The 25,494-nt window shown below is 42.1% G+C and overlaps 1 protein-coding gene and 1 long non-coding RNA gene across 3 annotated transcripts; both read left to right on the forward strand.

Annotated features, from left to right (window-relative positions):
* Window positions 1–4,682: 4,682 nt before the first annotated feature.
* On the forward strand, window positions 4,683–6,149 carry LOC138590428 (uncharacterized). Its single transcript, XR_011307955.1, has 3 exons — window positions 4,683–4,767; window positions 5,483–5,520; window positions 5,600–6,149. It is a non-coding gene; the product is annotated as an uncharacterized lncRNA (long non-coding RNA).
* Window positions 6,150–12,488: 6,339 nt separating this feature from the next.
* On the forward strand, window positions 12,489–20,175 carry LOC138589557 (uncharacterized). Of its 2 annotated transcripts, none has more exons than XM_069659909.1 (7): window positions 12,489–12,978; window positions 13,765–14,103; window positions 14,365–14,502; window positions 14,721–14,831; window positions 18,438–18,475; window positions 18,567–18,713; window positions 19,609–20,175. In XM_069659909.1, exons 1-7 carry the CDS (start codon window positions 12,942–12,944, stop codon window positions 19,786–19,788), a joined length of 990 nt encoding a protein of 329 aa, XP_069516010.1. In that variant the 5' UTR covers window positions 12,489–12,941; the 3' UTR covers window positions 19,789–20,175. The 2 variants fall into 2 exon arrangements, with proteins under 2 accessions (XP_069516010.1, XP_069516011.1); XM_069659910.1 differs by having other exon boundaries at window positions 14,413–14,502.
* Window positions 20,176–25,494: the final 5,319 nt, after the last annotated feature.

The raw sequence follows: 25,494 nt of genomic DNA on the forward strand, positions 1-25,494 counted from the left end.
TTCGATTCAACAGACAGACCACCGTACCACGCCGACATCCCGTACCTAATAATGCTCTCTAACGCAGCCTGATAAAACAAGAACATTATCTTCTGGTCCACCCCAAACACTCCCAATCCGTCTGTCTTTGCTGTAACGGAGAACACAGTCTGTCCACGTGAGTTTCCCAGCTAAACAGGTTATCTAGGTGGATGCAGAGATACCTGTAAGAGCTTACTTGATTGATTTCTTTGTCATGTATAAGCTCTGGGGTATGATCACCAGCTGACCTCGGGTCCACTACTATTTCCTGTGTTTAAATGACGTTAATTATTATATGGTTGTCATCACACCACTGGACAAAAGTCTGCACCTCAGTTAGATATGGTGCTGGATCTTTGTCCCTGTGCAGCGAGCTGAGAATGGCAGTGTCGTCTGAGAGTTAAAGAACTTTATTCTCTGGGCAGCTGTTGGTGCAGTCATCAGTTGCACTCTTACTTTGACACTTTTCAAACGTCTGCAGGCTTCACTGAATTTATAAATCCACTCTCTCCAGGTGGGTTTTAATTATTCCAGTTTATGTTGAGCAATTTTCTTTATTGTTTTTGCTGAAATTATCGGTAAAAAGATCACGTTTCTATAAGCTGTTTGTGCTTCTTGCATATTTTAATGTTTTTTTTTTATTGCAGTAAGAAAACAAGGGGGCTGCACGGTGGCGCTGTGATCCGGCAGAATCAGAATCAGAGTCAGAATCGTCCTTCGGGGAAATTCGGTTAGTCTCGGTGGTTAAAGTCTGATCGGTCTATGAGTTATGGAAATGACAATGATGGATGCTGACACTGCAAACAACTCTGTACGCTCCTCCGTGTAAATCCGTTCGAGATGAGAAGTTTAAGTGAAAAATTACAGATTAAAGAAACTGGACCGGATCAGCCAGATATTAAAATCAACTAAAAAGCGAGTGAAAAAGGTAAAACCTCCACCAGAGGATTTTCTTGCAACTGTTACACCAGAAAGGCTTGGCTAGCTGGATGAAGCCATGTAAATGCACTATTTTGCTTCCCGTGTTTACTTTTTAAAACTGTCGTAGTGGGATGGTTGTTAAAAACTGAGTATGGCACAGCACAGCCCCACCTAGAATATTTTTCACCAGCCGCCACTGGTAGCACATACTGAATGCATCGCATCACGGGGCCTGTGCATTCAGTTCAGTGATAAATATGATATAATTAACACTTTCAATTCCAGCAGATCATCCATACAGTAAAAGAATAAGGACACAGCATCTAACGTCGCTGGATCACGTTTTTATTCTTGGTCCTAATTTCCTGTCCGTGTACACGGCTGGTTTTGCAGCTCAAACGCAGATGATCTTAGTTTGTTTGTTTTAGTGCGGATGAAGCGTCCGATGGCGAGTAAAACGCCCCTTTTTCTGTGAGCGCGCTCAGAGCCTGAAGCAGAAAGCCTGGGTTAACAGAAAGTTCACAACCACCATCATGATTCTCGTTCTCTCTAACTGGTGCTTGAGCCTTTGATGAGCCAGCTTACCTAAAGAGAGCCTGAGTATACCCCCAGGGCATGCCCTGCTGCCATCGGCCACACTAATGAGGCCAGTTAAGCCTGTTTGCTCTGAGCCCTTGCAGCCCTGGGGAGACGAGTTATGATCATCTGAGGTTACAGTGGTGCAGTGTTACCTCGGGATTGATCACTTGAATTGTACGTGAACATACATAAACTTGATTCTGTGGCTGAAACAAAACCTGACGATAGGGGAGGAGACTTCAGACGATGACTTTCGGAAGAGGAAGAGAGAAGTTGCTGGTTTCAAGTGAAAGAGGAAGACAGACATTAAACATCAGAGACTCAAACATGGACGTTCGTCATGCTTTGATCTGCATCTTCCTCGGTGAGAACTCTTTTATCTCTCTCTCTCTCTTTAGAGGATTATATAATTACACATTTATTTTGTTCTTCCTTAAAGTGTAAGTACTCGTTATCTTCTCAAAATGTAGACATGATTTGGGTTTAATTCGACAATCTGCATTCAACAATTGCACTTCTTGTTTTGTAGTCCTGTAGTTGCTGTAATTTCTTGATTCAGTCAGACAGTAGTTGAGGCTGCTGTAGCTTCACAACCCCAGAAATAAAATAAAATGAACTCATCAAAAAGTTAAAGTTATAAACAAAAGAATTCAACACGGTTCCTCGATGCCTCCCGTTTTGTTCATTTCAAATTGTCTGAACAACTCTGTAACTTTCTAAAACACCAGAGAGAAAACAAATACTTAAATCTTTAACGAGCTCCAGACGAGACCCTGCTGCAGAAAACTGCTGCTGGCAGGCCTGTAGACAAACTGAGAGCTGTGGTTACGCTGAGAAATACATCCTAAACCTCATTCGACATGCAAAGAGGAAGTAAAACACGTCATTCTCACCTCAGAAACAGATAAAGGAGCAGACAAAATAAGTGTTATTGCCTATAATATATTGATGTAAAGCTGCTGCTCTTTTGTGACGGATAATTAAAGTTTAATTCAACTGAAAAAATGGTCGAATAAAAATGTTGATGCTCTGAATCTTTGTTGAGAACATCAAAATGTAAACGAATTGTTAGGCTGTGGTTGAGCTGTCAATAAGACCAGAGTGCAGCATCTTTAAGGAAGTTGGTGACAATGATTGTTTATCTTTTCGACAGCACTGAGGGAAGGAAACGCAGCCTTGGACACAGATATCGGTGTCCGTACAGGAACTGAAGGAAGAAACATCAAAGTGGAATGCTCCTTCTCTTTCTATGGAAGCAGGAAGGTCTTCTGCAGGGATGACTGTAAAGATCGAAACATTCTTGTTGAAACAACTGGTGTCAGAAATCAGCGTGGCAGATACAGCATTGAATATGATGGAGGAACTTTTTCTTCAGTTATCTATGTGAGCATCAGAGATCTGAGAAAGTCTGACTCTGGGCGGTACAGCTGTGAGTTGGGCAGAAATTTGTCTCCAGATTCAAGCGCGATGTTTGAGCTCAGAGTTAAAGACGGTGAGTTTCTACTCTTCTACAGCTGCTGATGTTAATAACTTAATACTTTCAGTCTAACACTTCTATGTAGAGCTGCTTATTTTAATCATTATGAACTGTAAAAAAGGCTCTGTTTAAACCAACAGCTCGTCTGTAAAGTATCAGATGAACTCGGATGAATATCGTTGCACCAAACGCAGTGATTAAGTTCAGTTTGATGATTAAAAACACAATGTTGACTGTGTTTCAGCCCTTTTTTAACACCAGCAATGACAGGTAAATGTACCTGAAGCTGAAGCTGATGTAGACACTGTTTCCTCTGACACTGAACAGCACTTTAGAGCTATTTTACAGCCACCTACTTAAACATAAAACTTTTGTCATAATAATGTAAGTCATGAGAGACGGTGACTGTCTTCCACTTTATTTTGAAAAACATGCAGCAAGGTTTTTACAGATTCCCAAAACTGAGGCGATGACAGGAACAAAGAAAACCCTGCTTCTTCCATGAGTCATAGACACAGAAGTGCTGGTAAAGCATCATGGGAGCTGTAGTTGTTGTACAAAACCAAAGTGTCCCAGATTAAACAAAGAGGCATACAGGTTTGTGTCATTTTTTAATATCATTTAGCTTAATTAGCATCATGGTTATGCTAGCCAATATCTTTTTAGAAGAGGGAAAATATTTCTCCTTGTCCTGCAGGTTTATACATAAATGTTTTTTTGATCAGGTGAACTCACTGTTCACAGTTGATCTGAATATTATTGCACCAAATGCAGTGATTAATTGCTGCATTCAGCTTGATGATTTAAAGTTAGAATCTCTGAGATCTCAGTTTCGTTCTCTTTGGCGATAAACGGTAATTACAGGAGCACACTTCCCAGAGATGTGTGACGTCGAGTTTGTTTCTTTTTCTTTGGATTTTCACTTGTTTGTTATGAAGACATTTGAGAGGCTGGTTCTCCAGCACCTGAGGACACTGCTAACGGCTTTCCTGGACCCGCTGCAGTTTGCGTACCAGCCGCACAATGGTGTGGAGGATGCCATAATCTTCCTGACCCACAAGTCCCTTTCGCACCTGGAGAAGCAGGGAAGCAATGTGAGAGTCAGGTTCTTTGACTTCTCCAGTGCTTTTAATACCATCCAGCCCTGCCGTCTAAGGGACAAGCTGCCACTGTAGTCATCCATCTTTTCTTTGTTTGTTCAGCCATAGTAGATTACTGTTTACACTTGCAGACAGCGGAAAAGCAGCCGCTTAGCTCCGCCTACCCTCTCTGGCAGATTATCACTTTCAACACCCTGTTGACTGTTTGCAGAGAATTTGTGCCTGATTGTTTCATTGTGTTTCAGCTTCAACCACCTTCAAACCAAACCCGACCCTCCGACCTTTTCCAACATCAACGATGACAACACCAGCTACAGGTACATTTTCCTGTTTCCTTGGAAACTGAACCACATTTTAGACCATTTTTTGGCCTCCTACTTGAATAAATGTGAAATGTTATTTCTTGTTCGAAACGGGAGAGTGTGAAGTCAATACATACAATATATGAATGTGTGTGATTTATGCCTAAAATTAACATTAATTGTTGGATTAAATGACTTGATGAATGGTATATATTATATAATTAACAAAGCAGTGAACAATTTTGTTCTTCCGCTCCAACAGCCATAGGTGCTCTGCTGTATGTTCGACTGGTTGTGATCATCATCTTCATCGTTTCATCAGCAGCTGTGCTGGTTTTCTGCAGGAGGAGGGCCAGTGAACCCAAAGGTGAGGAAGCACACAAGTAACAAAGGCAACCGACCCAAAACGGCACACGTCACATCAAATTCAAACCCTGTTGCTCGCTTACAAAACAGCAAGAGAAACGGCTCCTGCCTACCTGAACGCCCTCATCCAGGTCTACACTCCACTCTGCCAATGAGAGGCGCCTGGTGCTCCAATCACAACAGGACCCTCAGTCGCTAACTAGACTCTTCTCCTCTGTCGTCCCCCGGTGGTGGAACAAGCTACCAAACTCCATTAGGTCCACAGAGTCCCTTTCACCTTTAAGAAGCTAAAGACCCAGCTCTTTATGAACACCTCTAATGATATTGAAGCTATTGACGATGAGGACACTGATGTTGTTGATGTTGCTGAAAAAGCAAAACAAAAACAAACTTCTATACGCCCTGTGCTTTGCCTCCGATCACACTTGAAGCTGTTTGTTGGCTCTTACTGACTTCGTTCCCTCCTGTCTCGATTGTTGCTTGCGTTGTGTTAACTCTCAGATGTACGTCGCTTTGGGCAAAAGCGTCATCTCAATGAAACTGTAACATTGTCGCAACTGACCATCTAAAACTTACCATACTCACACGTTACACAGCGTTCTGGTCCGGGTGGAAACATAACTCAATCCCAGAAGTTGCACCAAATCCTAATCTACTTCAGGTCAGCAAAATGGCTGCGACGAGTCGTCTAATCTTCTGATCTACATGTTTTTCAGACCCTCATGAAGAACTAGAGTACGTTAATATGACAGAGGTGAGTTAATTTGGGATATTGAACTTCATAAATGTTAGCTGATTTCAATCCAAACCAAACCTCTGTTCTTCTTCTGCAGATGAACAGAGTGAACGAGGACGTCAGAGAGTAGGACAGGCGGAGCTGATCTCTTCCTGTGGAAACACCTGCTCTTTATTCTTTCCATTGCAGCGAGTTCTCGGAACAAAGTTGTTGTTTTTTTTTGAAACAATATTTTATTACGTTTACATAAAAGAAAAACCTACAAATAACAATAACCACAGCAATAGCAATAATGTATAAATGTACTATACAACAAAAGTATCAAAAGATCGAAAGAAGAAATTAAAATAAAATTAAAAATAATAATAATAAAAATAAAACAGTAATAACAACTGAAAAAGCAGCAGCAGTGGTAACTTGAAGACCTCAAGTTATAACAACAATTCCAAAAAAGGTTTCCCTACTTTAACAAACTGTTTTCTTTTCCATCTAACAATATATGCAAGTCTTTCCAATGCAAGATATGTTGCAATCTCCCTCAACCATAACTTTACAGAGGGCAATTATATATTTTTCCAGAAAAGAGCGATCAGTCTTCTAGCTTGTAGAAGCCCAAAATCAATTAATACTGATTGTTTAGAATTGACGACCAAAGTTTCAGGGTATATACCCAGGATACAGAGTTTGGCTTGCAGGGGAACATTCTTACCCACCATCTGGGAAATGGCCTGCATCACATTCTGCCAAAATGATTGTACTTTTGAGCATTCCCAAACACAATGGAACAGTGTTCCTTTTTCCTCTAAACGCTTACAACAAATATCTTAATATTTGACACAATAAACCACACAACTCTTCTCTCCCGCCTAGAACATACTGTCCAAATCACTGGAACTGCACTCTCCTGGCTAAGATCATACCTCACTGACCGTCAACAATTCATTCATATCAACAACTGCAGCTCTAACATCTCTCCTCTTGCCCAAGGCGTCCCCCAGGGCTCGGTGCTTGGTCCCCTCCTGTTCATCATCTACTTACTCCCCCTTGGTAACATCATCCGTCAACATGGCCTTCACTTTCACTGTTACGCTGATGACATCCAGCTATACATTTCAACCAAATCCATAACCACAGAAACACACTCCACTATCATTAACTGCCTCTCTGAAATAAAAACATGGATGCACAACAATTTCTTATCATTAAACTACAACAAATCCGACCTCATAATCATCGGCCCCAAGTCCCTCACAAATCCCGTCCCGAATTTCAGTCTCACTTTCAATAACACAATCCTATCCCCTGCACCTCACATCCGTAACCTTGGTATCATTTTTGACAGCAACCTTTCTTTTCAACACCATGTCACCCAGATCACTAAAACGGCCTTCTTCCACCTCAGAAACATAGCCCACCTCCGTCCATTCCTCTCTTTCTCTGCTGCAGAAACACTCATCCATGCATTCATCACTTCCCGTTTAGACTATTGTAACAGCATCCTTTACGGCACATCATCCAAAGTCCTCCGTAAACTACAATATATTCAGAACTCTGCTGCACGCTCCTCACCTGCACTCGCTCCCGCGACCACATCACCCCCGTCCTCCAACATCTTCATTGGCTCCCCGTCCCCTACCGCATACAGTTCAAAATTCTCCTCCTCACCCACAAAGCCCTCCACCACCAGGCCCCTTCCTACCTCACTGACCTCCTCCACCATCACACTCCTTCCCGTAACCTACGCTCCTTACATGCCAACCTCCTGTCCCCACCTCACAGAACCAAGCACCGAACCTGGGGGGACAGAGCCTTCTCCATAGCCGCCCCCACCCTCTGGAACTCACTCCCCAGTCACATTCAAACCTGCACAGACCCATCAAATTTCAAATCCCTGTTGAAAACTCAACTTTTTAAGTTAGCTTTTGATCTGTGATTGTACTGTTGCTTTGTTTTGACTTGTTTGAAGTATGTACATTTGTCTATGTTCTTTTTTGGTATTGATTTTGGGTATTGTACAGCGTCTTTGAGTCCTGAAAAGCGCTCTATAAATAAAATGTATTATTATTATTATTATGTGGAATATTAGGACAGATTTTATTCAATTTTACTGGGGTGATATAAGTTCGCATTAGCCATTTATATCTCGGAACAATGTTAATAAAAACTGTGATGGGTTTAAGCTTTGTGATCAGAAAAGAGTGTTTTGACTTCATTGTACAGCAGAGGTTATATGTTTTTTCGTTGGCATGACGGCAATAAGATTGAGGAAATGTGGTTGTTTATGAAAAAGTGTTTTTAAAAGAGGCTTACTTGGCTTTCTGGATGACTTCCTCTCTAAGAAACCGGAACCAGGCCGTTCTGTGACCCTATCAACACATAGAGTACATGTAGCCTGACAACAAACTGCTGATGTTTTTTTGAGTCTTACACGTGTATGATATAAAAATGACCCTATCAACACATAGAGCTCATACATCCAGGCGTTAAACCACAAACCGCTGAATCAGGGTGATCAGTATTTGAAGTTTAGACTGCAGACACATTTTTGGCATTACGTAAACTTGATTCAATTTCTGGGCTAAACAAAACTTGATGAAAAGGGGAGGGGCTTAGGCCCTGCTGTTTGGAGGAGGAGCTCATCGTTGAGATAAAGAGAGAAGTTGTTGGTTTCAAGAGAAGAAGGACGTGGGGCAGCGTCAAACCATCACAGACTCCAACATGAAAGTTTGTCGCACTTTGATCTGCTTCTTTTTCCTCCTCGGTGAGTGCTTTATTCATCTCTTACTGTCTTTGCAAGATGATATCATTCTTTTAAATTCTTGTATTTGTTGTCAGTAAGCCTCATACCGTATATGTTTGTAACAGGGGGCCTAGAGTCTGTGATTCACCGATCACAAGCACTAGTTATCTCCTCAGAATAGACGCACATTTTCTTGGTTTCTTGACGGCCACAATGCAAACTCGAGGCTTCAGTCCACAAACTAACGGAGCAAGTTAAGAAAAAGGTTTTAAAAAAGCTAACCATAGATCTGCTGATATTTTTATTTTAAATAAAACGTCAGCAACAGTTCAACAGTTAAAAATAAAGTCAGTGCTTTCTGTTTCTATACTATTTATTGTTACATTCTGGTCACCAAATATAACAAATCTGCAATAAATTAATATACTCTGACATATCAGAACTCCAAGCATCAAACTTGTGGGTGACGTCACAGACACACTACATTGCTGGGATTTAAATTGCATGCTAACAAATGCTAGCAAATTGAGGATCACGATGTCCTCTGACCTGCATGTTGCTGGTTGACTTTAGTTTTGTTTCAGCTTAAATCCTCATTTCAATTTATTTTATTTCAGGACAATGTCTGAGCAGAGTTACACAGGATGTAGGTTATCATAGTTTAAAAGCTTATGTTAGAAAAACGGGACCTCTCAGGGCTAATTTAAGTTTCTTTAAAGCTAAAATTCAGGCTTCAAGTTCATTTACGACTAAAACAGACGGTGACTGATAAACTTTCACCTCTTCGTTTTCTTCCAGACTGAAGACGACCCGGATAAACTCGACTACTCTGAGGTGGATTTCTCCATCCGTCCCGCTGCCTCGCTCCACAGCGCCCCCTCTGGTGAACCAAATAATGTAATCTACTCTGCGCCTCGTGCACACGCCAGCTCGGAGGATGCTTCGCCTGCTCTGTACTCTACTGTTACTTTACATTAGCTGTAGCATCAATGCTGCTGAACGTCAATGCTGCTGTTGCTGTTGAAATATTTATTCTCTCGGGGGAATCGGCTGAACGCGTGTGGTTTGCTCTGTTTTTCCTTCAAGGTTCAAGGCTCTTTTGTTCTCAACATATCTGAGCTGTAGCATAAAAAACACAAGCTGCTTTTTCTATTGGTATGTTAAGTTAAGATTATGTTAATTATTTAGTTTGATAAAGCGTTATAAGTTATTTTGCTTACGGTTAACATTTTTGAAGGCGCTTGTTGTAAGTTGGTGTTAAATATTTGGTTTCTTATTTAAACTTTTATTGTAAAAACATTAAAAAAAAGTGTTGAAACAGGAAGTCCAGCCAAATGATCAAGTTTGTTTCATCCTTTTTGTGTCCCATTGCCTCTTTTTTCCGCCCTGGCCATAGCACAGAAACAGCCTTGGTCAGGGTCACCAATGACCTCCTGATGGCAGCAGACACCGGTTCCCCATCTCTACTCATCCTCCTGGACCTAACAGCTGCTTTTGACACAGTTGATCACAACATCCTCCTTCACCGTCTGAAATACACCATTGGACTCTCTGACAATGTACAAAACTGGTTCACCTCATATCTGACCGACAGAACCGAATACGTCGCCCTGGGCAAAGCAAGATCACACACCCAAAATGTCACCTGCGGTGTCCCTCAGGTCTCGGTGCTGGGCCCCACCCTCTTCACCCTCTATCTGCTCCCCCTGGGCAATCTCATCAGCAGGCATGGGGTTTCTTACCATTGCTATGCTGATGATACACAGCTCTACCTACGGATAACCCCCACTTCTCCTTCTCCCCTGTCAACATCCACACTCACCACCTGCCTGGAGGAGATAGAGGCGTGGATGAAGCTCAACTTTCTTCAGCTGAACAGGTCCAAAACAGAAGCCATCCTACTTGGCACACCACATCAGCTCCGCTCTTCCACCATCACCAGTATCACCTTCTCCGGCCAAAGCATCCCCCTTTCCACATCTGTCACCAACCTGGGTGTTAAAATGGACCCCCAACTCACTTTTGACATCCACATCAAACACCTCTGTAAAACATCATTCTACCACCTCAGGAACATCGCCAAACTCCGTCCAATACTCACCCTGGCAGATGCAGAGAAGCTCGTTCACGCCTTTGTCTCCTCCAGGCTCGACTACTGTAATGCACTTCTGACCGGCATCTCTGGAAAGAGCATCCAGAGGCTCCAATACATACAAAACAGCGCTGCAAGGATCCTGTTAAAGGTCCGCAAATATGACCACATCACCCCCTTTCTAAAATCCCTTCACTGGCTCCCTGTCCCACTCAGAATTGAGTACAAGGTCTCCCTCCTCACTCATCAGTGCATTCACAGACATGCCCCCCAATACCTGAAAGAACTCCTCACCCTCCAGACCTCCTCATGCACCCGCCGTTCTGCAACCAGGAACACCCTCCAAGTCCCCAGAACCAAGCTCCGCACTATGGGTGATCGGGCCTTTTCCTCTGCAGCTCCGAGGCTGTGGAACACCCTCCCCGACCACCTGAGGGCTCCACAGACTGCAGATGTTTTTAAACGGGACCTAAAAACTTATCTTTTGAAGAAAGCTTTTTGCTAGGTGCCTTTTATAGGCTCTCATTTTAACACATTAAAATTGTCTTGTTTTATTTTTCTTCTCTGTAGCACTTTGAGATTGCTCAAATATAAAGTGCAATACAAATAAAATGTATTATTATTATTATTACTATTAGAAGAAGTGGAGTAAATTCACCGACGTGGATTTCTCCACCTGGGTTGTCAGCTTTAACTACGGAAGCCCTAAGCGGACATGCATTTTATTCACTCTGATAACGAGGCATTTCTGGTTGTTTTCTCGACTTCATTTATCTCATCCCGATACATCAAAGCTGGTTCTCTCGTGATAACAGAACTTTGTGCTGATCTTGAAAACAGAACAACGTGCTGGTGACTGCGATATGCCAGACCTGAGGGGTGTACCACAAAGTGAGATTAGAGGGTGAGCCGGGTCTGTTGAGTCTTTGGTCTGTTTTCTGTGTCACGAAGCTGGCTCTCTTTTAACCTGGCTCGATCACCATGGTAACTGACCCTACAGAGCTAACCTGGTCAGGACCACATTATGTTTGGGCTTTAAATCGTCTGTAAAGCGCCGCCCTTTGATTACTAGTGTCCTGACGACGTTCTCCGCGGGTAATATAGATCCTCAGCTGAGGTTCTATGTAAATGTAATTGCAGCTAAAACGCAGATGATCTTAGTTTGTTTGTTTTAGTGCGGATGAAGCGTCAGATGGCAAGTAAAACGCCCCTTTTTCTGTGAGCGCGCTCAGAGCCTGAAGCAGAAAGCCTGGGTTAACAGAAAGTTCACAACCACCATCATGATTCTCGTTCTCTCTAACTGGTGCTTGAGCCTTTGATGAGCCAGCTTACCTAAAGAGAGCCTGAGTATACCCCCAGGGCATGCCCTGCTGCCATCGGCCACACTAATGAGGTCAGTTAAGCCTGTTTGCTCTGAGCCCTTGCAGCCCTGGGGAGACGAGTTATGATCATCTGAGGTTACAGTGGTGCAGTGATCCGGCGATTTCAGAATCGTCCTTCGGGGAAATTCGGTTAGTCTCGGTGGTTAAAGTCTGATCGGTCTATGAGTTATGGAAATGACAATGATGGATGCTGACACTGCAACCAACTCTGTACGCTCCCCCGTGTAAATCCGTTCGAGATGAGAAGTTTAAGTGAAAAATTACAGATTAAAGAAACTGGACCGGATCAGCCAGATATTAAAATCAACTAAAAAGCGAGTGAAAAAGGTAAAACCTCCACCAGAGGATTTTCTTGCAACTGTTACACCAGAAAGGCTTGGCTAGCTGGATGAAGCCATGTAAATGCACTATTTTGCTTCCCGTGTTTACTTTTTAAAACTGTCGTAGTGGGATGGTTGTTAAAAACTGAGTATGGCACAGCACAGCCCCACCTAGAATATTTTTCACCAGCCGCCACTGGTAGCACATACTGAATGCATCGCATCACGGGGCCTGTGCATCAGTTCAGTGATAAATATGATATAATTAACACTTTCAATTCCAGCAGATCATCCATACAGTAAAAGAATAAGGACACAGCATCTAACGTCGCTGGATCACGTTTTTATTCTTGGTCCTAATTTCCTGTCCGTGTACACGGCTGGTTTTGCAGCTAAAACGCAGATGATCTTAGTTTGTTTGTTTTAGTGCGGATGAAGCGTCCGATGGCGAGTAAAACGCCCCTTTTTCTGTGAGCGCGCTCAGAGCCTGAAGCAGAAAGCCTGGGTTAACAGAAAGTTCACAACCACCATCATGATTCTCGTTCTCTCTAACTGGTGCTTGAGCCTTTGATGAGCCAGCTTACCTAAAGAGAGCCTGAGTATACCCCCAGGGCATGCCCTGCTGCCATCGGCCACACTAATGAGGTCAGTTAAGCCTGTTTGCTCTGAGCCCTTGCAGCCCTGGGGAGACGAGTTATGATCATCTGAGGTTACAGTGGTGCAGTGTTACCTCGGGATTGATCACTTGAATTGTACGTGAACATACATAAACTTGATTCTGTGGCTGAAACAAAACCTGACGATAGGGGAGGAGACTTCAGACGATGATTTTCAGAGGAGGAAGAGAGAAGTTGCTGGTTTAAAGTGAAAGAGGAAGACAGACGTTAAACATCAGAGACTCAAACATGGACGTTCGTCATGCTTTGATCTGCATCTTCCTCGGTGAGAACTCTTTTATATCTCTCTCTCTCTTTAGAGGATTATATAATTACACATTTATTTTATTCTTCCTTAAAGTGTAAGTACTCGTTATCTTCTCAAAATGTAGACATGATTTGGGTTTAATTCGACACTCTGCATTCAACAATTGCACTTTGTTTTGTAGTCCTGTAGTTGCTGTAATTTCTTGATTCAGTCAGACAGTAGTTGAGGCTGCTGTAGCTTCACAACCCCAGAAATAAAATAAAATGAGCTCATCAAAAAGTTAAAGTTATAACCCAAAGAATTCAACACGGTTCCTCGATGCCTCCCGTTTTGTTCATTTCAAATTGTCTGAACAACTCTGTAACTTTCTAAAACACCAGAGAGAAAACAAATACTTAAATCTTTAACGAGCTCCAGACGAGACCCTGCTGCAGAAAACTGCTGCTGGCAGGCCTGTAGACAAACTGGGAGCTGTGGTTACGCTGAGAAATGCACCCTTAACCTCATTCGACATGCAAAGAGGAAGTAAAACACGTCATTCTCACCTCAGAAACAGACAAAGGAGCAGACAAAATAAGTGTTATTGCCTATAATATATTGATGTAAAGCTGCTGCTCTTTTCTGACGGATAATTAAAGTTTAATTCAACTGAAAAAATGGTCGAATAAAAATGTTGATGCTCTGAATCTTTGTTGAGAACATCAAAATGTAAACGAATTGTTAGGCTGTGGTTGAGCTGTCAATAAGACCAGAGTGCAGCATCTTTAAGGAAGTTGGTGACCATGATTGTTTGTCTTTCAACAGCACTGAGGGAAGGAAACGCAGCCTTGGACACAGATATCGGTGTCCGTACAGGAACTGAAGGAGGAAACATCAAAGTGGAATGCTCCTTCGCTTTCTCTGGACGCAGGAAGATCTTCTGCAGGGATGACTGTAAAGATCGAAACATTCTTGTTGAAACATCTGGTGTCAGCGCTCGGCGTGGCAGATACAGCATTGAATATGATGGAGGAACTTTTTCTTCAGTTATCTATGTGAGCATCAGAGATCTGAGAAAGTCTGACTCTGGGCGGTACAGCTGTCATTTGGGCAGAAATTGGTCTCCAGATTCAAGCGAGACGTTTGAGCTCAGCGTTAAAGACGGTGAGTTTTTACTCTTTATTGAACGCTGCTGATATTTTAAACAACTCATTATGTTCAGATCTGCATATTTCATCACTGTGAACCAATTAAACCAGTTGTCTGTAAAATATCAACTCCAACTGCATTTATCTGTTTGATCCGAATTCTGTCGCGTTGACTGTCCTCAGAGAAACTGTGTTATTCTAGTTTAATGTAACCAGACGACTACAGGACTTTGTGTCAGTACAGTCAGGTTCTGATTGTTTCGTTTTCTTTTTACAGCTCCAACCACCACTAAACCAAAATGGACTGTCCCTCCTTTTTCAACAGCCACCCCATCAGCCTCCACAGGAAGCTCCACACCTTCATCAGCCTCCCCCGAGAACACCAAGACACCTCAGCTGCAGACACCAGCTGCAGGTACTGCTACATGATTAAAAATATAATGGTAGTTTGTATATTTACATGATTGTATCATATGTATACAAGGACATGAATGTGCATGCTTTTGTGTTATTTAAAATGTTTGTTATCAGGTTTTGATTTAAGGATTTTAAATCTGAAGTTGTCGCTACTTTTAGGTCAGTTAACTGATTTATAACAAACCAGGGCGGTTAAACAAAGTTGTCCTCATGCAGAACCCACCACACGTCCTCTGCTGTATCTGGGTCTCATCCTGGGCCTCATGATCATCGTATTATCAGTGAGTCTGCTGATATTCTGCAGGAAGAGGGACAGGAAACCTAAAGGTGAGGCTACAGGAAAACGCACACACAACACAGTGGAAGAGAACATCTTGAATGTACAATTTCTCACCAGAAATACGAACTAACAGGGCGGCTCGATTACGGCCAAAATGATAATCACGATTATTTGGGTCAATATTGAGATCAGGATTATTTAGTAATTGACTTTATGGATCGACACTTTCAATTCCATTCTGTGCTGCATTCAAGCTCGTGCAAATTTTGTAGCAAACTAAGACTTAAAATCAGGTTCTTTACCCGTATAAGGTGCGTCTTCTAGAAGCAAAATCAAATGAAATTTGACCCAAAATGAAATCAAGAGCTCCGTTTTCACTTAAATGCGCTTCATTCCAGCGAATAACAAAAGCTTTGCATCAAACTAAGACTTAAAATAAAGGGGGGGATTCACTTGTGGCCACAAAACAAACAATTAAATATTCGCAAATGATTAAGATTAACGCCTTTCTGACTTTATCTTATCTTAAAATATGTAAACACTATAAGACACACAAACACATGCTGCAGGTCGGCTTTTTTACTTATTAGATTTAATGGCCCGTCTGGTTTCCAGGCAACGTGCGATGCCATGATAGTGCGTCCCATTCCTCATTTTTATGCACTTCTCAAACCCTCACGCACTCACGCACTGCACGCCTGACGCCATTAAAGTCTGTGAGTGTTCAGTGCTTAGGCTTTAAGGTGGAGATTGGGATTGGGCCATACACTCATCATGCTGCACTCTGTGCTGTTCCTTCAGCTGCTTGAACAAGTTAGTTGTGTTGTCGCCCCCTGGAGGAGTGGCTGTTAGCTTAGGAGGCAGCAGAGTTTTCTACAGGTGGAGCACGCCAATCAATCATGTAATCGTGAAGAGCCAAAAGCGTGTTTGGGATTCATATTCAATGAATTGTGCAGCCCTACAAACACACACTGGGGCGGCTGTGGCTCAGTGGTAGAGTCTGTCATCTCTCAATTGGAAGGTTGGGGGTTCGATCCCTGCTACAGTCACATGTTGAAGTGTCCTGGGGCAAGACACTGAACCCCTTAATGCTCCCAGTGGCTTAGCCATCGGGTATGAATGTGCATAGTTTCTGAGTGGTGACTAGAAAAGTGCGATATAAGTACAGTCCAATTAAAAACTAAACCAGCTTTTATGTCAAGCAAATATTCCCACAACGGTTACTTTCTTATGACTCCTTTTATGTGAAATTTTAACCCATGGAAGTGTTATATTTGTAGAACTTCCCTACAGCTAATTAAATGCTATAAAAGAGTTTCTGGCTTACACGGTCACTTAGTTTTAGCAGGTGAAAACGTGGCATCTGTCAGGCTGCTATCTATTTTTGGCTGTGGCTATTTTTTCTGTACATCCTGTCCTATCAGTACTGCACATGTGCAGCTCTCAACAGAGATGAGAAGGAAGTGAGATGTCACACTTGGTTTTCTAATCTACAATAGGCTCCGAAGAAAAACTTTATTGAACTCGGTGTTACAGATAAAGAATTTTTCTTTAGTCGTTTCAGATGTTTTAAATCTTCTGATCTGATCAGATACAAAATACATACATGTGTCATGTCACACACATCTATAAGCATATATGTGTAAGAGTATAGAGACTTTATAAGAAGTAATTTATTTATAAGAATAAGAAATTGTTTTTAACTTACTTAATTTTTTTCCTATACCTCTTTTTATGCACTCACCGGCCACTTCATTAGGTACACCTGTACAATCTAATGCAGTTCAGCGCTGCCATGGATTCTGCTTTCATGAAGTTTTTGTTGAGAGTCGGAAGTGTGTAAATTCAGTGATGTTTATCACTGAGGCCGTAGTTGAAGGTGGTGTTGTACTGAACGAAATTATATTGAGATGTGTCTCTAATGTTTTGTCCTATTTACAGACTCGAGGGGGCCAGAGTATTAGAAACACCTCTGAATATAATGCAGCTCAGTGCAGCCCCACCATTAGATTTTTCAGGTGTACCTAATGAAGTGGCCGGTGAGTGCACGTCTCTTAAGAAAGAGAGCAACTACAATTAGACAAAAAAAAAACTCCTTGAGGTCAATGCAGTGTTTCTGATTCTGATATGTAAACTATATCTCTGTGTATGCCCCACACACACATGCACATAGATGTGGTTTAGTCTAGTCTACAAATAGAAAATCAAATACAGCTCCGGAAGATATTCAGAGAGCACTCCAAATGTTCCTTAAATCAGCATCTCTCTCTTCATGTCACGGTCAGCCCAGTCCAGATCTGAACCATTGAAAGCCTCCTGAATGTGATCAGGAGGAAGACGGACGGTCACAAGCCATCGAACAAAGAGCGGCCGAACGTCACCCAGCAGCTCTGTGACAGACTGGAGGAGAGCATGCAGAGATGCTGGGCGTACGCCTGGTCGTAACCTTGCATCCAACGGACTTTAACTTGCGCCCTGTGCACCAGCATGACTTAAGCCCCGTTTGTGTTGTACCCGGGTGTATCTTTTATGCCTGGGATGGAGCAGGCGTACGTTTAGAAAGTCCGACTTAAATCCACGGTAAAACAAACGGGAAAACAAAACCTTAAAGAAAAACACAAAGGAAGCGCATCTTGTTGTTCTACAGGATAAATAAAAGGGCGTTAAAATGAGAGCGAGTCATCGTTGATCGGACAGTAAGTTGATCGAAAGGTTTTGTTCCTGTTTGAATGAGTCAAAGAGCTCTCCCCTCAGCTGCAGCATGTGTCAGACAGAAACGCGGCGCTGTCCCCGCCATGCAGGTGCTGATTGAGCTCAGGTTTTGTGCCAGAGGGAGACATGATAAATGTACATCGGACAATGCTTGATTATTTATGTTTCTTTATTCTTTGCTTTTGTTTTGTTATCCATGATGAGAGAAGTTCGAGAGTGAAGACGTGAAAGTGCACTCGTGTAAATTCCAATTAAGAAGTGGGTCGTGGCTAAGTCGGACGTAAGAGATGGGACGCCTACCTGATGCACTCGGCTCCTGTTGTTTAAACATGAACACGTTTTCTTTGCATCATTCGAGCTCTGAAAAACCTTTTTTGCATCTTTTGGTTTTTTTAACCAGTCGTCATTTTCTGCAAAAAAAGACCTAAATGAGAATATTATTTGGAAGTAGGAGAGGTTGTTGTTTACAATAAAACAAAAGTTAATTTTACACAAATCTATAAATAATGGAACCAGAGAAAAACATATTTTTGCTGTGGAGCTGTATATTTATATCACATACGTCATCATGCAACAGCCACAACTATTTTGTGAAAGTCTTAACCAATACCTTGAATGTGCTGTTTTATTAATAACCAATGACGGAAATATCCTAGGAGTGAGACATCTCACTTCCTCCTTATCTCTGTGGAGAGCTGCACATGCAGAGTACCAGTAAGTCGTGTACAAACCAGGAAGCAACAGTGTTATGAACGAAAAACTAAACAGACATGTTAAGATCCCTCCGTAACAGGAACTGGCAGAGAAATAAACCTGCCCTCGCTGCTACTCTAGCACCAGATGCTATCTTATTTTGTGACTCACAACAGCACCAGGTTGTTGTAAGTTTTTGTTATGTGTCCGATTGAGTGGACCTGATCCTCTGAATGTTTTTGTTTCAGGACCTCCAGATGAAACAGAGTATGCTAATATCCAAGAGGTGAGTCTGAGTAACTCTCGAACATTGATTATTAATGTTTGTGAACGAGAACACATGTTGAAACAGAACCCGTGTTTGTCTCCTCCTGCAGGCTAACCGCGTGTACGACGAGATCAAGGAGGGGAAGAGTCAGAGCAGATCTCCTGCTGAAGGCATCTCTACAGTTTACACTTGCGCCAAATTTAACAAACCTACAGACGACTACAGCCGCGGCACTGCAGCAGGTTTTCAGAACACAGTAAGGAAAAACTATGGCAAGATAACTTGTTTCACACTGGCAGAAAAAAGAGAAAACTGTCCTCCAAACTCTGCTTAGAAATGAAATAATCATCTGCTTAGTAAGAAAAAGAAAACCCATCAAGAGAAGATGTAAATCTGTGACTGATCTAAGAAACAGGAACCAGGCCAGTTTGTGATAAAGCTACAAACTTCTGTTGATTTGAGGAGGAAGTCCTCTGACACACGGCTTTTTTGCTCAGTGGGAAAGGTTATAATCAGAGTTCAGACCCGGGTCAAATGACTCTGCAGTAGACCCGGGTAATTCGCGCCTCAGCTCCGATCGGCATTGATGGGAACACAACGATGGAACATCGTTCCAAATTTGTCTGCGCCAAGTTTGATAAACAGACTGAGTGATTAATAGATACAATAAAGACCTAATCACCTAACATCTTACTGTTTACTAACCCTGTTCTGGCGCATTTGTGATGTCTGACGGTGACGCAGCAGAAAAGAGACCGACAGAAGGATACTTCACTGGCAGTGGGAACGGAGACAATCTATAAGCAGGTCTTCCTGGGTCTGAAAAACCTGCGTCAACACGCTAATTTTTTGATGGGAAAGGGGTATATGTGTGAACAGAGAGAGGGGGATTAAGGTGCTAACCTGAGACACAGATATTCAGATCAATTTTAACAAATGGATTTGCTGATTAAAGCCTGTACCCGGCTTTACATCAGTGTTAAAAGGTCCCATGGTGTTCCACCAGGTTATCATAAAAAAGCTTATGTTAGAAAAACGGGACCTCTCAGGGCGGATTTAAGTTTCTTTAAAGCTAAAATTCAGGCTTCAAGTTCATTTACGACTAAAACAGACGGTGACTGATAAACTTTCACCTCTTCGTTTTCTTCCAGACTGAAGACGACCCGGATAAACTCGACTACTCTGAGGTGGATTTCTCCGTCCGTCCCGCTGCCTCGCTCCACAGCGCCCCCTCTGGTGAACCAAATAATGTAATCTACTCTGCGCCTCGTGCACACGCCAGCGCGGGGGATGCTTCGCCTGCTCTGTACTCTACTGTTACTTTACATTAGCTGTAGCATCAATGCTGCTGTTGCTGTTGAAATATTTATTCTCTCGGGGGAATCGGCTGAACGCGTGTGGTTTGCTCTGTTTTTCCTTCAAGGTTCAAGGCTCTTTTGTTCTCAACATATCTGAGCTGTAGCATAAAAAACATAAGCTTCACTTCAGAGCTGCTTTTTCTACTCGTACGTTAAGTTAAGATTATGTTAATTATTGAGTTTGATAAAGCGTTAAGTTATTTTGCTTGCGGTTAATATTTTTGAAGGCGCTTGTTGTAAGTTGGTGTTAAATATTTGGTTTCTTATTTAAACTTTTACTGTAAAAACATTAAAAAAGTAAAGTGTTGAAACAGGAAGTCCAGCCTTCATTAAATGTGGTGAACTTTCTATGATCATTTTCATCCTTTTTGTGTCCCATTGCCTCTTTTTTTTTAATACCATACTGTGCTATTTATTGCCCCCTTCAGGAAATGTGTCTTGGACTCCAATGCTGCACACACTTCGCTCCCAATACAGTAGGATCAGTAAATTAAAGACAATAGAAACCAACACAATCCACATGTAGACAAGAGTACATGCCAGGGAAAGACCACAAACATGTATTGCATGTAACCCATATTGCAGGGAAACATAGAAAGGAAAGCATGGAGTAAGAGGGAAAGAAAATAGAAATATAGGAATAAAGATATATAGGAACACCTTGATGCTATTGCACAATCCACAAGCCATATAACCTCAGGAAGCATTTAGAATTTTGATCGACGTGTGCACAAACACATTTTTAAAACGGTTGAGTTTGCATCTGGGGGCTCTGTATCGTCTGCCGGATGGTTAAAGTTCATATTCCGAGTGAAGGATGTGAGACGGGTCAGACAGACCGGCTCGCCTGAGAACAGACCGCTCGTATATTAACTGCAGGGAGGGGTTTTCAGTCCTCCCCACAACCTTCATGGCAGGCCGTACCCGGTGAGCCAACCTAGATTTCGATTCAACAGACAGACCACCGTACCACGCCGACATCCCGTACCTAATAATGCTCTCTAACGCAGCCTGATAAAACAAGAACATTATCTTCTGGTCCACCCCAAACACTCCCAATCCGTCTGTCTTTGCTGTAACGGAGAACACAGTCTGTCCACGTGAGGTTCCCAGCTAAACAGGTTATCTAGGTGGATGCAGAGATACCTGTAAGAGCTTACTTGATTGATTTCTTTGTCATGTTTAAGCTCTGGGGTATGATCACCAGCTGACCTCGGGTCCACTACTATTTCCTGTGTTTAAATGACGTTAATTATTAGATGGTTGTCATCACACTACTGGACAAAAGTCTGCACCTCAGTTAGATATGGTGCTGGATCTTTGTCCCTGTGCAGCGAGCTGAGAATGGCAGTGTCGTCTGAGAGTTAAAGAACTTTATTCTCTGGGCAGCTGTTGGTGCAGTCATCAGTTGCACTCTTACTTTGACACTTTTCAAACGTCTGCAGGCTTCACTGAATTTATAAATCCACTCTCTCCAGGTGGGTTTTAATTATTCCAGTTTATGTTGAGCAATTTTCTTTATTGGTTTTGCTGAAATTATCCGTAAAAAGATCACGTTTCTATAAGCTGTTTGTGCTTCTTGCATATTTTAATGTTTTTTTTTTATTGCAGTAAGAAAACAAGGGGGCTGCACGGTGGTGCTGTGATCCGGCGATTTCAGAATCGTCCTTCGGGGAAATTCGGTTAGTCTCGGTGGTTAAAGTCTGATCGGTCTATGAGTTATGGAAATGACAATGATGGATGCTGACACTGCAAACAACTCTGTACGCTCCTCCGTGTAAATCCGTTCGAGATGAGAAGTTTAAGTGAAAAATTACGGATTAAAGAAACTGGACCGGATCAGCCAGATATTAAAATCAACTAAAAAGCGAGTGAAAAAGGTAAAACCTCCACCAGAGGATTTTCTTGCAACTGTTACACCAGAAAGGCTTGGCTAGCTGGATGAAGCCATGTAAATGCACTATTTTGCTTCCCGTGTTTACTTTTTAAAACTGTCGTAGTGGGATGGTTGTTAAAAACTGAGTATGGCACAGCACAGCCCCACCTAGAATATTTTTCACCAGCCGCCACTGGTAGCACATACTGAATGCATCGCATCACGGGGCCTGTGCATTCAGTTCAGTGATAAATATGATATAATTAACACTTTCAATTCCAGCAGATCATCCATACAGTAAAAGAATAAGGACAGAGCATCTAACGACGCTGGATCACGTTTTTATTCTTGGTCCTAATTTCCTGTCCGTGTACACGGCTGGTTTTGCAGCTCAAACGCAGATGATCTTAGTTTGTTTGTTTTAGTGCGGATGAAGCGTCCGATGGCAAGTAAAACGCCCCTTTTTCTGTGAGCGCGCTCAGAGCCTGAAGCAGAAAGCCTGGGTTAACAGAAAGTTCACAACCACCATCATGATTCTCGTTCTCTCTAACTGGTGCTTGAGCCTTTGATGAGCCAGCTTACCTAAAGAGAGCCTGAGTATACCCCCAGGGCATGCCCTGCTGCCATCGGCCACACTAATGAGGTCAGTTAAGCCTGTTTGCTCTGAGCCCTTGCAGCCCTGGGGAGACGAGTTATGATCATCTGAGGTTACAGTGGTGCAGTGTTACCTCGGGATTGATCACTTGAATTGTACGTGAACATACATAAACTTGATTCTGTGGCTGAAACAAAACCTGACGATAGGGGAGGAGACTTCAGACGATGATTTTCGGAAGAGGAAGAGAGAAGTTGCTGGTTTCAAGTGAAAGAGGAAGACAGACATTAAACATCAGAGACTCAAACATGGACGTTCGTCATGCTTTGATCTGCTTCTTCCTCGGTGAGAACTCTTTTATCTCTCTCTCTCTCTTTAGAGGATTATATAATTACACATTTATTTTGTTCTTCCTAAAAGTGTAAGTACTCGTTATCTTCTCAAAATGTAGACATGATTTGGGTTTAATTCGACAATCTGCATTCAACAATTGCACTTCTTGTTTTGTAGTCCTGTAGTTGCTGTAATTTCTTGATTCAGTCAGACAGTAGTTGAGGCTGCTGTAGCTTCACAACCCCAGAAATAAAATAAAATGAACTCATCAAAAAGTTAAAGTTATAAACAAAAGAATTCAACACGGTTCCTCGATGCCTCCCGTTTTGTTCATTTCAAATTGTCTGAACAACTCTGTAACTTTCTAAAACACCAGAGAGAAAACAAATACTTAAATCTTTAACGAGCTCCAGACGAGACCCTGCTGCAGAAAACTGCTGCTGGCAGGCCTGTAGACAAACTGAGAGCTGTGGTTACGCTGAGAAATACACCCTAAACCTCATTCGACATGCAAAGAGGAAGTAAAACACGTCATTCTCACCTCAGAAACAGATAAAGGAGCAGACAAAATAAGTGTTATTGCCTATAATATATTGATGCTCTTTTCTGACGGATAATTAAAGTTTAATTCAACTGAAAAAATGGTCGAATAAAAATGTTGATGCTCTGAATCTTTGTTGAGAACATCAAAATGTAAACGAATTGTTAGGCTGTGGTTGAGCTGTCAATAAGACCAGAGTGCAGCATCTTTAAGGAAGTTGGTGACAATGATTGTTTATCTTTTCGACAGCACTGAGGGAAGGAAACGCAGCCTTGGACACAGATATCGGTGTCCGTACAGGAACTGAAGGAAGAAACATCAAAGTGGGATGCTCCTTCTCTTTCTATGGAAGCAGGAAGATCTTCTGCAGGGATGACTGTAAAGATCGAAACATTCTTGTTGAAACATCTGGTGTCAGAAATCAGCGTGGCAGATACAGCATTGAATATGATGGAGGAACTTTTTCTTCAGTTATCTATGTGAGCATCAGAGATCTGAGAAAGTCTGACTCTGGGCGGTACAGCTGTGAGTTGGGCAGAAATTTGTCTCCAGGTTCAAGCGAGACGTTTGAGCTCAGAGTTAAAGACGGTGAGTTTCTACTCTTCTACAGCTGCTGATGTTAATAACTTAATACTTTCAGTCTAACACTTCTATGTAGAGCTGCTTATTTTAATCATTATGAACTGTAAAAAAGGCTCTGTTTAAACCAACAGCTCGTCTGTAAAGTATCAGATGAACTCGGATGAATATCGTTGCACCAAACGCAGTGATTCAGTTCAGTTTGATGATTAAAAACACAATGTTGACTGTGTTTCAGCCCTTTTTTAACACCAGCAATGACAGGTAAATGTACCTGAAGCTGAAGCTGATGTAGACACTGTTTCCTCTGACACTGAACAGCACTTTAGAGCTATTTTACAGCCACCTCCTTAAACATAAAACTTTTGTCATAATAATGTAAGTCATTAGAGACGGTGACTGTCTTCCACTTTATTTTGAAAAACATGCAGCGAGGTTTTTACAGATTCCCAAAACTGAGGCGATGACAGGAACAAAGAAAACCCTGCTTCTTCCATGAGTCATAGACACAGAAGTGCTGGTAAAGCATCATGGGAGCTGTAGTTGTTGTACAAAACCAAAGTGTCCCAGATTAAACAAAGAGGCATACAGGTTTGTGTCATTTTTTAATATCATTTAGCTTAATTCACATCATGGTTATGCTAGCCAATATCTTTTTAGAAGAGGGAAAATATTTCTCCTTGTCCTGCAGGTTTATACATAAATGTTTTTTTGATCAGGTGAACTCACTGTTCACAGTTGATCTGAATATTATTGCACCAAGTGCAGTGATTAACTGCTGCATTCAGCTTGATGATTTAAAGTTAGAATCTCTGAGATCTCAGTTTCGTTCTCTTTGGCGATAAACGGTAATTACAGGAGCACACTTCCCAGAGATGTGTGACGTCGAGTTTGTTTCTTTTTCTTTGGATTTTCACTTGTTTGTTATGAAGACATTTGAGAGGCTGGTTCTCCAGCACCTGAGGACACTGCTAATGGCTTTCCTGGACCCGCTGCAGTTTGCGTACCAGCCGCACAATGGTGTGGAGGATGCCATAATCTTCCTGACCCACAAGTCCCTTTCGCACCTGGAGAAGCAGGGAAGCAATGTGAGAGTCATGTTCTTTGACTTCTCCAGTGCTTTTAATACCATCCAGCCCTGCCGTCTAAGGGACAAGCTGCCACTGTAGTCATCCATCTTTTCTTTGTTTGTTCAGCCATAGTAGATTACTGTTTACACTTGCAGACAGCGGAAAAGCAGCCGCTTAGCTCCGCCTACCCTCTCTGGCAGATTATCACTTTCAACACCCTGTTGACTGTTTGCAGAGAATTTGTGCCATTTCATAATTCTGATTGTTTCATTGCGTTTCAGCTTCAACCACCTTCAAACCAAACCCGACCCTCCGACCTTTTCCAACATCAACGATGACAATGCCTACACCAGCTGCAGGTACATTTTCCTGTTTCCTTGGAAACTGAACCACATTTTAGACCATTTTTTGGCCTCCTACTTAGACTTAGACTTAGACTTAGACTCAACTTTATTGATCCCTTTGGGATGACTCCCTCTGGGAAATTCAATACTTGAATAAATGTGAAATGTTATTTCTTGTTCGAAACGGGAGAGTGTGAAGTCAGTACATACAATATATGAATGTGTGTGATTTATGCCTAAAATTAACATTAATTGTTTGATTAAATGACTTGATGAATGGTATATATTATATAATTAACAAAGCAGTGAACAATTTTGTTCTTCCGCTCCAACAGCCACAG

The sequence above is a fragment of the Semicossyphus pulcher genome, unplaced genomic scaffold (assembly GCF_022749685.1).
Source record: "Semicossyphus pulcher isolate SPU_LCO1_2020_fin unplaced genomic scaffold, fSemPul1.0.p SCAF_13, whole genome shotgun sequence".
Taxonomy (NCBI): Eukaryota; Metazoa; Chordata; class Actinopteri; order Labriformes; family Labridae; genus Semicossyphus; species Semicossyphus pulcher.